This window comes from Haliaeetus albicilla, chromosome 28 (assembly GCF_947461875.1).
Source record: "Haliaeetus albicilla chromosome 28, bHalAlb1.1, whole genome shotgun sequence".
Classification (NCBI taxonomy): domain Eukaryota; kingdom Metazoa; phylum Chordata; class Aves; order Accipitriformes; family Accipitridae; genus Haliaeetus; species Haliaeetus albicilla.
This window is the reverse complement of record NC_091510.1, coordinates 6,648,665-6,665,606: the sequence shown is the minus strand read 5'-3', so window position 1 is coordinate 6,665,606 and position 16,942 is coordinate 6,648,665. Positions and strand designations below refer to the sequence as shown.

Below are 16,942 nucleotides of genomic sequence, written 5' to 3'. Positions count from 1 at the left end.
TAAGAAAAATAATGTGAAAAGACGATCCAGGATATATTTGGGATGAAAAGAAACAGAGCAGAGTATTGTGAGGTTATTTGGATTATATTAAGGAACGATGTCACTAGTTTTACTGCCAGATCGAACTCGACTTAGAACAGAAATACAAGCTTCGGTGTTGGTAGTAATTTTAACTGGCAGTAAAAAGGAGACACGGAGGTACAGCATCAGATCCTTAGCATCTCTGAAATCAAAGGAAAATCACCCATTTATATCTACTTAGATTCTGTTCCCCAAAATAACAGCCATCTTACCGTTCTCTGGTGTTTCTACTGTTGAAGGCAGAACACAGTCGTTCTTATCCAACATGTCTGCAAACTCCTTGTAGACCTCAATGGTGCTGTTAAAGTGCCTAAAAAAGTCCTCAGGAATGAAGTGACCTTCTTCATAAAGATGACCATTTTCTTTTATAAAATCCTAGGGCAAAATATAGAATTCAGCTTGAAAGAAGGTCAAGAGAGCTGCTCATTTCAGCACCTCAACAGATGATATAAATATCCAAAGATGACACAAAATAGTTTAAATTTTTAAGCTGCAGAAGACCAAATTTGCTGTATGCAATCTTCATAAAACATACAAGCCCTCTGATCTGAGGATTTCAAATCAGCTTTGCAAATAGAAATAAATTATTAATCCAGTTGCAAAATTGCCAAGGAATGAAAGGCAGTCTCCCATCCTATGCTGAAAATGAAGAGACTTTTTTTTTTATTTCCCCTTATTAAAAAAAATTACCTTGACTTCACATTACTTTGCAATGTTCCACATGATCCTTTTAATCAGAACACAGGAACACAACACAATCATAGCTATTGTCATAAGAGTACAGGGAACAGAATACAATAGCTGGGATACATTACTGCAAAGAAACAGGCTGAGAACCCTGATAATGTACCTAAAAATAAGACCAAGACTATAAACAAGGAAGCCCAATCACTCTGAGGTCTAATAGACAAGTGTGTTATGCCAGACTGAACAACAAGGTTGAGGTCCATGTTAAAATCATTGATGGTTATCTTCTTTTTTATTTCTACCTGACTCTGGCTTTTATAACAACTGTTTCTCAATGCTAGCAGGTTGAATTTGGCCTGGGGTTACTCTGTACTCCCACAGAGAACAGTGGTAAGAACACAGGTTAAATATGTACTACAGAAAACTTCCTATTTTTGGCTCCAAAATTATTTTAAGTTTAATGCTGAAAGTACTAGACTTAAGATCATTCTTCCCTGAGGAAATCAATAGCTAGTTGTTTATCTGAATTACAGGATATTTACTTCTTCATTCTACAAAATGAAATTCCTCTTCCCCAACCACATCCCAGCTGAGTGCTTTGAATCATCAGGACAAGAATAGAAAAAAAAAAAAAAAGATACATTGAAGATTGGAAAGAATTCAGTTTGAAATAGAAAGGCAAGGAATGTCAAATACTCTCAGCAATATAATGCCAATATATGACAAGGTTACAAAGTTATGCCACTCTAAATGAGATTGAGTGTTTTAGTCCATTTGATTCATTCTGGATGTTAAACAGGTGCAATTACAACAGCTAAGGACTTAACAAAAATAAACGTATAGAGAAGATTAAATCCTTGCCTTAAAGAACATGACGGATTTTGCCCATTTTGTTTAGTGGGACAAACCCTTCGACTACAGAACTTATTTTTAATTACTGATAGACTGGTTAGAGCTGAGTAAGGGATTAGAAAGTTAATTTCCCCCCCCCCCCCCCCATCATTTTCACACAAGAGAATCAGATGTCTCCTGAGTGAGACTCCTGGAATCCTTCCAGCTGCTGTTGGAATCCAGAAACACATGGAAATGGGCCGATATCCTCTAGTCTTTGCTGTGTCTTTGTATAAAAAAGTTCATTAAACCATGGTGAAGCTTTCAGAGCTTCACACACTGCGATATATACTGAGAGTATATTAATAACTTCAACGACATCATCTTTACATTAGGATCACTAGCAAAATGAATAATTTAAGCTGAATGCACAAGGAAGATTTCTGCCAGTTTCAAACAGACCAGAATGAATTAATTATCTTAAAGATGCCAGTTACATTTTTGACTACTTAACTAACTGTATACAGGTCATTGTATATACTGTAATTCCTTGTAAGCCATTTTCCTTTGAAACAGGAGATAACGACTAGCCAACATTAGCACAGTGCACTCAGTGCATTTCTAAACAAAGTATGATTTCAGATGTACAGAAATAAAAATGAAAACAAATCTAATGAAGCTTTAGACATTTTTAAACTATTACCAAATACTGTGCAACAGAAAGTTCAAATAAAAATATCCAGCATAAAAGTAGAAACTCTGTATAAGATTACCTTATTTTTATCAAAAGCTAGGCATGCCATAAGATCATTAATTATCCTTGTGAGATTATTGATGATTGAATAGTTGCTTAAAACATCAGACATATCTGAAATATCTGAAAATTTCTGGAGAAGATTATGTAGACTCCTTGAAAATTCAGGCACCATCAAATGCAACCAACAATGATTAGGCTGTCAAGGGACAAAAAGAGAAACAGAGAGGTAGATTAAATATCAGACTTTTGTAAAAACTGGTTAATCAGCTCAATGTGCAAAAGTAGATTAGACTGTTTTTCCAATTTAAATTATCTTGAAAGTCTAAATTAAAATTCATGTTCTTTACTATGGCCAACTTTCTCTTCAGTCTTTTTAGTAAGATTTCTATTCTCACTGATACTGACATATTTATGGTTGTCTGTTAAGTGCCAACCCTTCATTAAATTCTTAATGAATGCTAAGCATCAGTCTGTTGAGAATTTGAGCCTTGGGACACACTACTATGAACCCTAGATCATGCTTTCATTAACCTGTTTATTTTTTTTTAAATAACTACTGCTTAAACAATTTTCTCCAGACTTTCTTTAAACCAATCTCAGTTTTCATTTTATTATTGTTACCCTACAGGACTCAGTTAACCCCAAAGATCCTTGATTTAAATATCTTCTGAAGAAAGTTTCTGTAAACATTTTGCATTAAATCCATGTGTGCTTTTATCCTCCTTTAAACTAGTTAGCTTAGTTAACTCCTTCTCTTCAGCTTTTTCACTAAGTGCCATTCCTGAGAACAGTTTCTAGATCTAAATGTCTTTCTTTTCCTGAGTTTTCACTGACAAAAGGGCTCTGCACAGCATGTCGTGGTATCTGCCCCATCTGTGCCACTGGAACAGAGTTCAAATCCTTTCACTGCCACCTATGCAATTAGTTTGCAGATAAAGTTTGTACAGCTGTTCATGTGATTGAAACCTGGTCATTCATCTTGCTGCCTCAGAGGGAGTCATTAACTTCTTTTACTTAGATTTACATAACAGTAGTCGAGTAAATAAAAAAGCCACCCAGCCCAGGAAAAACCCTAACTCAATACAGTCAACAAATACAGGTAATGCATTAGTCACACTGCAACATGTATGTGGAAATCCCTTTCCAATAAATGCTGAATTTTTAATGGTAAATGTTATGGGAATTTATTCCGTATGTGAAGCTATTTTTTCAATGGTTGAAAATGTCTCAGGATCATTAAAGCTTGCCAGACATAAGGATCTTGGCCCAGCAACCTCTAAGTACTCTCAGTATCACTAAAACAGTTTCCAGTTGCTGCCCAGTGGATGGGCAGCATTCACTGAATCCATCCGCTCCATCTTCTGCAATGCACAGTACATGTTTGGCGATGTATCTGCTTCTAGACTTAATCTCATTTTACTCAAATTTCTGCAATAAACCTGCATACAGATTCTTTATTCAAAAAACTTTATGCACTACTATAGATATCATCACTTGGCAACAAATTACTTTCTCGGTGACACAGGTGGTGTTCTGCCGTGATGTGTAAATGTTTTTGATGAGGAAAAACACACTTCAGGCTTTCGAAGACTATTCCAGACTATTAGGCTTCCAGACTTAGAGAACCAAATGTAAAAACATTGTTCAGCTGTACCTGACTTTTCACTTTTGTGTACAACTCACACACTGATAGCAAGTGGCAAGTCATTATTAAAACCTTCTGTAATTATCTCAGCAATGACTTAAAAAAAACTAAACAAAATGTGAAATGGATGGCATTTGGCTTGATTCTGCTTCCTTTTTTTCCTTCAAGAACACAGGGAGAGGCAGAAGCAAATAAATCAGAGAAAGCTTGCTGAAACGTACTCCGTCCAAGCAGCATGCGTTATGCCACGTCCCATTGCCCTCATGAGACAGACAACACGTTTTCCTCTGCTTTGGTGTAGGAATACAGACACAGAACTTCCGTGCTTCGCTGAACTGCAAAACCTGGAAACCCTTTTCCTCTGAGGTTTCGTGGGTGTGCATTCTCCTCTGGCAAGGACTAGCAAAAGCTTGCCGCTTGTCCTAGTGAGCATTTGGTGATTCCAGCAGGGAATCTATTTTGTTGCTCCCGCAGTTTAGCATGTGTGTGGGAGTCTCCTCTGACTGAACCGTTCTGACCTACAAAGCTGTATTTCACGAGAGCTTTAAGTTTTCTTTTCAGTAATATCAAGCTGTGCAATCACTTGCTATATCAATATCTACCAAACACAGGGATGAAACTGCTGAAATTGAGAAATGTGATGTTCTTTGCAAGGAGAAATAGAGGTTTAACTCTGCTTTTTTGTGTAAACTTTGGCCAAGATTTACATTTTAGGGCAATTGCAAACCCGACTTCCCTCATACTTCCAGGTTGTCCTCATTTAGCTTTTCCTTTCTACGCCTACCTAAAAGTTAGAAGTTTATCTCCTCTTCTGAGTTCAGCCCCTGCTCCTGTCATCTTTGCCTTTTAACCTTCAGGTTAGACTCCAAAGTTTAGTCTAAGCAAGACTACTTTTAAAGCCACTCAGATGCCTTGAGCTAGTGCATAATGCAACAACCCTTCTGTTTAATGGATCGGGTCAGTCTGTTCCTGTTACATGCACTACACTGGCTTCCCATCTGCTTTGCATTCACCCTGCCTTCCTACCTTTAGTCATCTACATTTCAGACTTGTTACCTTGGGTACATTTCCCACTTTATGCACGCACTGAAGATTGAAATCTATGGGGAAAAAAAATTGCAGAGCACTGTTTCAAATCCTTTCAGAGCTGAACAAAGGGCATTCACCTCATGCAAAGCTGTGGGTTTCCCAGCTTGCAGGGACCTTGCGGAACCCAGCGCAAACCCGACTTATTCAGCCAGCCTTTGGTGTGGTATGTGTAACACAACCTGAAATCCCCAGAGAGGAATTTGGCAAAGTGGGATGTGAATACCGCTGAATACTTCCTCCTGCGAAGGCATGTGGCCAAGAGCTGCACCTTCCATCACCATGACTGAAAGTGGCGTACGAGCAAAGGGAATATAGAAATCCCGGCTCTGAACTTCTCTTCTTCCTATTTATTTCTTGGCTGCTTGTCGTAAATGTAAACTGGATCCAAGTTTCTGGATAGGATGCAGCAAGATGACATGGCATTTAAACTATAGAAAAGAAACTGCGTACTGGCAGCCAAAACTGAACCATGAAGCAAGGTAAGAGTTAAGCAATGAGAACAACCAGGACTCATCGCTCAAGCGGGCTCCCTGGCCTTCTTCACCCGCAGTGCCAACCTCCCCAGGAGCGCAGTGGAGGGAACAGCCCCAATCCAGCCTGGATCTTGCCTATCAGCTGCTGTGCTCATCCCCGAGGCTGGGGAGCAGTGCTCGGGCTACAGCTGTCCTCCCCAGATCACTGAATTTCAAAAAGCACTGCAGCCAGGGGATGGTGGCAGCCAGGCTTAGTTCCTTTTTCTCTGGGTATTGGCTATTTTCAGAAATGGAAATTTTTCTGTTAGTTTTAATTATATTGTACAGGATCTAGTACCTGACTTCTACAGCATTTGTTCTGCAGTTTTTCTGTCTAAGGAATCAAGTTTAAACTGGTTTTTTTAAAATACTCAAAGTTTTAGTAAAAGCCTCGAGCTTCCAACAAAACTCATAAGAACACTGCCAGATCTGCCATAATACCTCGTAACCTCACAGCTCAGGGCCCTTCACTACCCCACAGCCTCCTTTTCCTCCAGCCATCTTCTAGTTAATCATGACTGAGAGGATGTTGCTTCTGGCATCGTTCTCCAATATCAATAGGGAATATTGCTAGATTTGCTACAATGTTGTAGGATAGAATGAGTTTTTGTACGTGTATCGCACACAAATTGGATTTTCATAACGAAAACTTTGTACAGACACAAAACCAGCTTCTTGCATCTACCAGATGATTTCCAACTACTGATGTATGTGTACAATGATTCATTCTTAAGACAGGCTCAACACTGTTCAGTTTAACTGACAAACTAGTCTTTTTCTTACTGTTTTTCTTTCCTTAAAACAATATAGTATAGTACAGCATTCAGCATAATTTCTTTCACCTTGTTTCCTCCTCTCCTGTTTCTTGCAGTGTATGCAACAACCAACAGAGCATTTTCAATGCATCACTCTAAAAATATTTTTTTAAAATTAAGGAAAAACATCAAAAATATTTAGTAGAATAAGAAATAAGATAATATGAAAAAGTTCTTAATACAAAAATGTTATAAAGTTTTAAAGAAGGTAGATGATGCTTATTTGAAAGTATCACTAACTGTGGGATTATATAGAAAGAATAATACAAAGCATGTTTGAATGAAATAATGTCCTCACTTTCTACCAGTTTGTTTAGTTACTGATGCTACCATTTGCTGAAGTTAGGGTTCTCTTTATTGGCTGCTCTGTATTTGTTGTGCTTTAATAGCATTTCCACTGGCTGAAATGAGAAGGACGTTCTACAGAATATTCTAAAGTATAATTAAAGAAACTACTTCTTTAAGAAAGCAACAATTTTCAATTGACAAGATGAAATAATACCGTAGTTTGACTTTTTCCAGAGAAAATGTTAAAAAAATTGATATGAAGAAACATTTTTCTAATATTCCTGCAACTAAAAAGGTTTTAAGTGACTGCAGAAATCTCTCCACATTTCTTTTAAATGAATAATCGCAAAGAGTATGAAAAGTGAAATAACCATTATTTAACTCTAACTTTCTAAGCCACAGGACTAGGTACAAAATGTTATGGCCATCACTGGTTCCAGTGGGCTATTTTATTGGGATTAACTTGAAGTGGTTGTACATACCAGGCTATCCATCTTCGGGACATATTTAAGGGTTATCATATAATCATTTGGGAGATTTCCAACCTACAATAAACAGATAATAAAAACGTTATTATTGACTACACAAAGTAAGACTTAATTTCCATCACCATATTCAACAAAATCTATCAGATATTCAACACAAATTTTCAGTAACCTACCAGGCGCAAAAGTTTACATACTCAGTTTCCTGTGGAACTGCTACTGACTCTTATTGGCTCACAAGTGAAGCATCTTTCCACACCTCTGTAACATTCCCAGATCCAATCTGATCATGTTCAATGCTACCACTTCCCAGCAGAATTAAAGGCAGTAATGTGGTGAGAAGTGATCTGAGGTTATTCATTACTGCAGAAGCTCCACTGTGTTTTCATCTTTTAATGGCATGTCTTGAAGTGTTTATGTGACAATTTCTGTATAACCCCAACCACTCCAAACAGCAGAGTACCCAGTAGTCTCTAAGCCTTTTTCCTTCAAATCATTTCCAATCTGAACCTAAAGAAATACTTGCCTGCCTTATACTTAAGTTATGTACCAGGTCAGAAAAACACTTGTGCGCAACTCTAACTTTGAAGCTGTGCCTCTTACTAATGGTAAGCAATATAATTAAATCATAGCAGTGTTCTGGGGCAAAGGAGAGCTTCTGCACATGTAAGCTAAGCATGGCTTTGCAGATGCAGGTGAGTATGAGGTGTGCTGAAGCAAGGACAAGGAGTGGAAGAAGGGTTCTCCTTGAATTATACAATGCAATCTACCACAGATGGAATCCAACACTACCGTGAGAAGTGGTTGATCATCTGGGGAATGTGCTGAGTGGGGAGATGAAAAGGGAGACGCTGCCACGATCCACAATCTCTTGAAGTACTTTTTTTCAAAAGGTTTACCAATACTATGATGCTTAGTGATACAGAAAATATATTTTCTTCAGTTTCAGTGAAAGATTCAATTGATACTTCTCATCCTGGTTGAAATCCGTTTAATCAAAAGACAATAAGCACTTACGTAATTCCCTTGGTGAACCAGAATCTGTACTTTGTTCAGCAAAGCATTTCTACTTCTTCAGGTTAAAGATCATTCTGTTATGGCTGCTTTTGATTCTGCTGCTATAGCAACCAGCACAGGGATTATTTTTTTTTTCCCCCTGTGCAGTTTTTAGGTAGTATTTTGTTTGACACAACAGAATGTTTTATTTGTTAATTAAAATTTAGTTTCAATTAAAAATTAAAAAAGCAATTTCAAAATGTTATTGTTCTAGAAATGACCAAGGACAATACTTATGCATAGTCAGTCACTAGTGAATTCCAAACATTTTTTTATTTACAACGTGGGCTAAGACACAATCTTTCAGTTCAGTGACACCTAGCTTTCTCCCACAGCTTTAAAAAACAAGTTTCATACAAATGATCCTGGTAAATTCATTTCTGTAGATCAATTTTCTTTTTTTTTATTTTTATTTTTATACCTACACATTCCCAAAGCAGCAGTTGCAGAAGTGCCACTAAAATTCTCTATATCAATTTCTATTTACATGGCATTTTGGAGAGTTGATTCAAGATTCTATAAATACTGAAAAAAAATTGCAATACATTTGTTCTTTCTTTGGAGTGTCTGATTTATTCTAAAGCCTCATCCACATTTTTTTGCATATTTTTCCTTCCTATAAAAACATCCTGACGTCATGACAAATTAATAGGTAATCCAGTTTCTTTTCCAGCTTCCTTTGCGTGCCTAGAGAGGTAGGATTAGCAGCACTTCAAGCAGCAAAGATAGCGAAGATGCTACTGTATGTGCAAAGTTTCCCATACTCACTCTAGAGGGATTCAATACTTAGCAATGTCAGCAAAAGCACCGTTCTTTAAGAAAGGTCACTGGAAGATTAAATTTGTTCCAAATCAATGAACACTACAAGAATTGATATGCATTATGTATACAATCTACTTTACTGGCATCAGAGCCTGTCAAGCACTTTTCATGCACAGTTAAAAAAAAAAAAAAAAAAGTAACTGCCCAAGAGCTCTTACAGCTTCTCAAACAAAGCCAGAGAATACAGCTCAGCTTCAGATTTTTCTCCTTGACAGATCGTGAATCAGAAAAGATATTTTTGCATTTACTACTAAAAATGATTATCACTGGGGGGGAGGGTGTCAAACACAAAATATATGCCCTGCCTCAAGACGAAACAACTTGTTAAAGTTTTATTGATTAAACTCCACATGCCAGATGCTCTGCTGATGGTAAATGATGGAGCTCAGTCAAAGCAAAGGACTTATATTTGTGTCCCAGTTGGACTTCCCAACTCACACAGAGAAAATAGGGTAGAGCCCCTGATGTAAGAGTGAAGGATATGTTTGTACTAAATCTGTGTGTTTTGTATTCTCTTGCTTTCCCAAAATGAATCTTGAAATTTCGTTGAAGACTAACCACCAAGACTATGATCCAAAACCAACCACTTGATTTTCAACTGCTGAAAAGATCCTGAAAGGAATGAAAGGTCTCTGCACACCCGCTCTGTGCGGGATGCCCTGACTGCTGCAGCTCCCAACAAGGAGCAGACAACAAGAGGGATGGAAAGGGAAAGGGACTGTCCCTTGAAACTCCGAGTCCTGGAACGGCTTTTTTGGTCCTGTACTCAACTCTTAAGTACAGTGACAAATTTGGGGGCAATGAAATACCTGCCTGCATGACTTACCTTGGTTTAGAAAAAAGTAACAGTTTTGATGATTACAGAGAATGTCAACTGATAATCTTGGAAAGTAACATATAGAACTAAAAGAACCCTGCATTGCAATTAAAATGCCACAAAAAGTTTCTCTCATATAGTGGGTGTGTGTGGTTGTAGATATCCTATCAGGCTCTGAGAAGAGGTGAAGAAGAGGGAATCTAAACTTATATCTTTAAATCCATGTAAACCCAACATTAAGTGCTATATTCCCAGTTGTAACAAAATCTCAAACTGGGGAATGTAAGATTCCTTTTGACATACAGAGGTCTGAATATTTAATACAGCACTGTTAACATTGCATAACCCAAATATACTTTTAAAATATGCTCATGGTCACATAGATAGGGAAATGAAAAAGGGATGTTGTAAAAGCGATTTGAGTTCCCTAAACTACTCTTTCATTGCAAAAGCAGAACATGAGAGATGACCTGTCTCTGCAGTGAAGTGCTTTGGAATGAGGGCTTTTTTCTTTTTTTTTTTTTTTTTTTTAATACACAAATCCAAGATAAAGTAAGTTAATAAAGTAAGAATTACCATTTACCATTGTCAGTGATTTCTTTTTTACTCTGAGAAATGTGATGGGAAAACCATACTTTCCTTTTGGTTACCATTTCTACCTCCCACTTCTCTCTTCATCATTCCCTTTTCCTACTGTCTAATACCTCTGCATCTCCCTTCTTTGCATCCTTGGTTTTTCTTTTCCTGTAGGAGCTTCCACTTTCTGTCCATCATCTCTGCAATCTACTCCATCTCATCTGCTAATGAAGCAGTTAATAAAATCCTCTTCATTCGGCTTAAGACAACATGTTAACAATTTCCGTTCACACTTCTTGCAGCCATAGTGGCAGATTATTTGCAGGATAATAACACTGGATCATTTTTTACAACCCCTTCACTCAGGAGAGTTAGATCCATTTAAAAATAAATCTCAAATGTTGCAGAGAGTGTAAAGTACACATTTACAGCAAAGATGCAAAGTGAAGGCAAAGTGTTTGAAACAGCATGTTTCGAACAAGCAACCTGGTCAGTAAATGCTGACTATTGTTTAGGCTTCCAACATTCAAAAGAAAAAAATTGCTTTAGATCATGGAGGAAGAGGTGAATATCTTAGATTTTGTTAATGGATGAAACCAAAATATGTAGGTACATTCTACATACAGTGCACAGCTCAGTGAAAATTCTACTTATACTTAGGTTTGATATTCATATTTAACAAAAATATATCAAACAGATTCCTAACTTATGCAAAATCAGAGTCACAATTACAGCAATGCAGCTTTCTGCTGACTTACTGTGCTGAAAAGAACAATGGCGACAGGCTTTATTGACAGGTGCTGCAATTACAGTTTCATAATATGGAACATTTGTTTGTCAAGTAATGGGTTTCCCTCCAGACATCTTCATTAAAAAAGAAGCAGGAGTTCAAGTGATTAGTAATGCAGAATGAATACTCTCTAAGTACTTTTATTGTCTATAGGTATGAAATTATGCCCTTTTAAAGTTCTCACTATTAAAAAAAACAAACAAAAATGATTGTTCAATTGTTCTTTGCATCTTAAAATCATTTTACTTAGGACACATTCTTCATATGACAAAATTATATTACTAAGATTTGAATAAATTTAATCTTGCAGAAAATACAAGTCATTTTTGTACGAACAGATACCAGTCTGGTTTGGTCTTAGGTTGATTAATGCTCAGAAACCTTATTGTTATTGAATCTGCTCTTTCTTTCCGATTATAGCTTCTGGTATGAGTCTAATATGATGCTAGTGAAAATCCAGATTAACACCACCGAAAACAAGTTACACCATACATCTGGCCTCAATTTATTACTCAACACAAAGTTGATTAGGCAAATGACCCACATTTTCAGGCACCGCACAGTGTGCCTTATTTATTCTCCAATAGCTTAGGCTTAGCAGACATCCCTGATTTTTATTCACAGAAAGTGTTGACTGAGGAATGTTCTTCTCATATTTCTAGAATACAATACAGTCAAGCAGAACACAGCCACAGCCATGCTCAGCAGTTTTCTACCAGTGATATTGGTGGTTTACAGTATTTGCAACAAGAAGCCCAGAACCAAATAAATAAAGACTAGGTTGTATCAAGCTACAGGCAGAAGTTTGGTAGCAAATTATGGCACCATTTTGCAAGCTGTAGGTGAACTGCAGTAGAGGTAGGGAAGAACAGAGTAGGAAAAAGAAAGAAGAGGGACAAGGATTCATGCTGCAAAGAATTTTAGCGTGAGATAGGAAGAGGAAGAGAATCTGCTTGGATTTCATCAAGGAGCATCCTTCCTGTGGCCATGAACAGCGTAATAGACACCATGGAAATAATGAGGAGAAGCTAGGACAAGAGGGCAAACTCAGCATGTGTTAAGACATCACAGGCAGTGTTAATAGTGCTTTTGAAGACAAAACCAAGAAGCTTGCCATTGATAATGAAAAAAAGGAAGAACAGCTTGAAGGAAATAAGTAGAAGATACAAGGTCAGAGCAGCAAATTAATACACAGAAGGGCAAAATTATAGAAGTTGAAGCCAGGAGAAATCTTTTCAGTATACTGGATTTTTATCCACCAAGAATTTGGAAGAAAATGTGAATTTGTATGGACAGAGAACTACAAAAACATTTTTTCATGTTATGACAGGAAAAAACAATGGAGATTTTAAAAGTGAACTTACAAGGATCTGTGAAGTATCAAGAGCCAAAATGGACACCTTTGTTATAGACCTGAATGGCTGGGGAGAGATAGTGACACACCTTTACAGTAAGGAGAAAAGGCCTAGGGAAGACTAACATTTTGGGGAGATGAAGAGATCATAATCCACCTTAGTGGAGGATTCAGGCCATACTGAATCTAAGCTGATGTCTGAGCATTTGTCATGAGTCAGGAGGAAGAGGGGCCAATATCCTAAGCTAAATGATGGGACTTGCATACTACCACTGAACAGCTAGTTTATTGCACACACAGATACAGGACTATACTCACGACTGTGGACAAAAGGGTTTAAAGAACATGACAGTGTGGCCAAGAATAAAGCCTTTGGAAACAACTGTCATACCACTCTCAGCAAGTGTGATAGAGCTTGTGGATAATATCACAGTAACTATGGGCAATAACTGTACACATAACATTAGCTTCTGCAAAATCCCTGGTGCTACAATTTGTTCTCAGTGTGAAAGGTGAAGACATTTATTAAAAAACACTATGTCCTAGTGGCACAAACTCTTTGGATCAGCAGAGAAATAAGACTGTTAAAGGCCAATAGGATCAATAAAGAACCCAACCACCTATGGGTGCTATGTCTAATTTTGAAGACGTAAGTCATCAGAATATCATTCCTTAATTCAATTACTGTATTTTGTTTCAAAAAGCAGAAGTGGTATAAAAACATTCATAGTAATTTACAAGAGTTGTATGGTTTCCTGAACTATATTTTTAAGCAACATCATGTTGGAGTCCATATTATAGGTACTAAGGATATACTCCATATAGCATAAGAAAACTGTACTTTTTAGCAAAGTAATGTGATCAGTCAGTGTTCTCTGTAAATTTCTCCCTTCTCGTATTCACAGTCAGCTAATGATATTTTGTTTAAAAAGTACTTTAAACCTTATTATATATATTTTTTTAAATTTTGTTCTCAATGTCAAGTTGTCATGGTGTAGCATTTCAAAAGAGAATGACCAACTGGCAATATAGTCAGTTTAACTGAAACCAAGAGTTCTGATACTAATTGAAGATACCAAACTTATTTCCCTGTTATCCTTTCAATTCTCAAGTAGCTTTATAGAAATTATTTCTGCATGAAAAAAATCTATGCAAATATTTAACACAGACAAAACATGGATACAGACTTTCCTCAGAACATTCTCAGACGCACAACTCAAACCAGAGAGAATCCAGGTGTCTGGGCTTTGTATTTTCTGCATCTCTCTGTTATTTCTCCAACTCAAAATATGTTTGAACTTGCTAGTTAACTTCACCCAAATTTTGCATTTGGTAGAGAGATCTGAAAGGTATGGGTGTAAGTCAGGAGAAGGACCGTAGAGCATCCTCACTGAGGAATGGCCGGAGCTCAGCGCTACCCCACTCTGCTCAGGCTTGGCAGCAGCAGAAGCACAGTGCAACCCCGGCAGTTGGCAGAGGTTTTCTTCCAGGACGAGCAGCACATACAACAGAACAGTCACCACACAAAGTCCTTCCTGCCAAGCCAGCAGCCCAAGCAAAAGGGGATATAAATCCGGCAAGCGTTCAAAACATCGCTCAGGTAGGCATCATGCCCAGGGCGCATGGGAGGGAACCAGCAACCACGCTGCATGTGGAGAACTAAGAGGGGGTGTGGAGGAGGGTCTGGGTATGGAAACACAGTGCTGCAGGGGTATGTGCAAGAACTGCAGTTGCTGGACTAGTCTGGAGGAAGATCTAGGAACACGATAGGGAAAGTCACAGCCAAATTAAAGACTAACCTAATTTTTATATTAGGTTTCTTTCATAATTTATCTCAAAAGCAAAGTGTGATTGCTCAAGCTGCATGCAAATTTTTGTAACCTGTGTTTATACATTCTTGAAGTTTAAATTGTACTAAGGGGAAAGTTAAAGCATTTGTTCTGAGGATGCATAATTGACAAAAAGTTATTGCTAACCCTGTACTAGACAGTTTCACCAGCCCTCACAGGAGTTCTGTTGCTCTGTCATGCTTTCAACAGGTTTAAATCAAAGCTTAATACTCTGTCAAGAGATGAAATATTATCTTGAATAAACATGCTGATACTTCAGAATTCTGCCTAAAGGGACTAATGTGAAGCATTAAGCATCTGAGTAGGACTATAGAGCACCCCCAGAGACTTACACTATGTGCCAATGTATATAACAATGCCCAAAGAAAACAGCTTAAGAACACTGCACTGGCAGCAAATGCAAGGGACTCCAAATTAAGTGTTTGATAATATTAACACTGGTATTGCAACCATCTTTCCATAATGAAGCCATAATTTTCAGCTGAAGTCAGTGCGTAGATGAAGGGATGCTTGTTAAGTGTTCAGTATATATTATTTCTTAAAAGCTTTGGTGTTAGATCCTGCACTACTGCAAGTTAGCATAATCACGGACTTCAGTGGAGTTAAATACCAACTGACTTCACACAAGGAGATGCAGTTTTTCAGGTTAATGCAGTGTTCAATTAAGTAACAGTTAAAATGTACTTAAATGAATTCAGTTCTTATATGAAGCTGCGAGTCCTTCAGACTTAAACTTCTAGGTACAGCAAGTAGGGAGGGAAACACATAATGAGTGTAGCTTATTGACACCTAAAGACTGTAAGAGCTGTTCAATTGTTATTGCCTTGATTGCTACAATGATGTCTAGTATCATACTATTTTTATATATGGCACAAGTTTCCCATACAACCTAAGGTAAAGCCTCCCGATTCATTTCAGTTGTGTTTGCTGCCGGTCTGCTCCACAGTAATCAGTAACACAAAGCCAATAATCTTTCTTCTGCATGGGAAGCAATCTGATCCCAGACAATGTCTGAGGAAATCAAGACTTTTGACAATTTTTATGGAAGTTTGGAGGGAGGAAAACACATGTGTACATACAGTCCAGCTTGGTCAAGAAGATCACCTCTTCAATGAACTCTGAAACTACTCTCCAGTCTCTGCAGTAAAGGTTTTGGTTTTGATCAAGTCACAGACATCAATGGATTTATTTTTTTTGTTAATATTCCCCTGGTTCTGATATAGATTTGCTAACTTTGCTTAAAATGTAAGTGCCATTAGTCACTGATTATTGTTTAACATAAAAAATAATTTTTAAAAAAAGCTACTTACCAATTTTGCAATGTCATTCACATCATCTGTCACTGGATTCCCGCAGGAACTCTGGGCTTTGACAAGAGGATTAAGCAGGAGTAGTTGAAGACAAAAGCAAGTGACAATCCAAGTCTATTTAGTAAAAACAAAAAAGAAACAAGAAACCCCCAAGTAAGCAATCTCCAAACGTGAAATAACGAGATTGTAGTAATGTTTTTCATATACAAAGTCTAGCTGCAACAATACTCTTCCATCTTTCATGAGGACATACTTGTACCACTATAGTATAACCTTCATGGCAGGGGTCCACAGAAATGCACTTAATTGATCTTTTCTAGAAGAAAGTACCTTTAGAGTAATAATGGAAAACCTGGTATTGAGCCATCAGATTACTTCCACAGGATCCTGCTGAGGTGGGTTTCTGCAAAGTTTACAGATACCAAAGAAGAGAGAGAGACAAACTTTGCAATATTCTTTATCAGCAGCATAAAGCTAACTAAATGCTTGTCATTCACCCGATAAGGTATTTGATAAACCTTTGCCTCTAATGTGATAATGGTTGATAAGGAACAAAATTATATCAGACCACAGCAAGATAAAAGGAGAAAGTTCATAATCACAGCCATTACATTTGGGTACTTAAACTGCAAGGAAAACCACAACTGGCCTCTGCCCAAATACTGAGACCTCCAGCAGCAATCCAATACATTTTCTCTAAGTGACATGCCCTGGCCTCTCAGGAGGGGCAGCTTGGCTTTGGCACTACATTCCCCTCCTAAATCCTATTAGGAACAGCAATGCAATGTACTCACGCGGGCTTGTGAGACTCAGCCAGAAAAGCACCAGATAACTAGCTGCGATGCGCCTGGGTGTCTCCTTGGCTACACTGCCTGAACTTCCTCGCCTTCTGTTGTTCCTTGTGCTTCGCTGGTTTCCCACAGAGCCCCGTGCCAAGTTCAAGCTGCAGATCTTTATTTCCAGAATGTTAAAGCATTTAAGTTATGGATAATCAAAAGTTGCCTCGGGTTGTGAAGCTTCTTGTGCCAGCTGACTGAAGCTGTCAGCAAGAGCCGATGATGGTGTACATTTACTGCAAGTATGGCATTTGCCTGTGCAGGCTCCTGAGCCTCCACGAGGGAAGGACTGAGACCAGAATTTGCTTTTGCACGAACCAAGATGCCTCCCAGCCTGCCTG

At 37.9% G+C, this 16,942-nt stretch overlaps 1 protein-coding gene across 2 annotated transcripts in view; it reads right to left on the bottom strand.

Moving 5' to 3' along the window:
- Positions 1–16,942, bottom strand: part of KITLG (KIT ligand) — a 54,458-nt gene that overhangs the window by 12,267 nt on the left and 25,249 nt on the right. For both annotated transcript variants that reach the window (XM_069773725.1, XM_069773726.1), the window contains exons 2-5: positions 15,766–15,879; positions 7,188–7,250; positions 2,373–2,552; positions 294–456 (exon numbers count right to left, since the gene is read on the bottom strand). In XM_069773725.1, the coding sequence (XP_069629826.1) occupies positions 294–456; positions 2,373–2,552; positions 7,188–7,250; positions 15,766–15,879 (520 nt within the window). The remainder of the gene's footprint in view (positions 1–293; positions 457–2,372; positions 2,553–7,187; positions 7,251–15,765; positions 15,880–16,942) is intronic.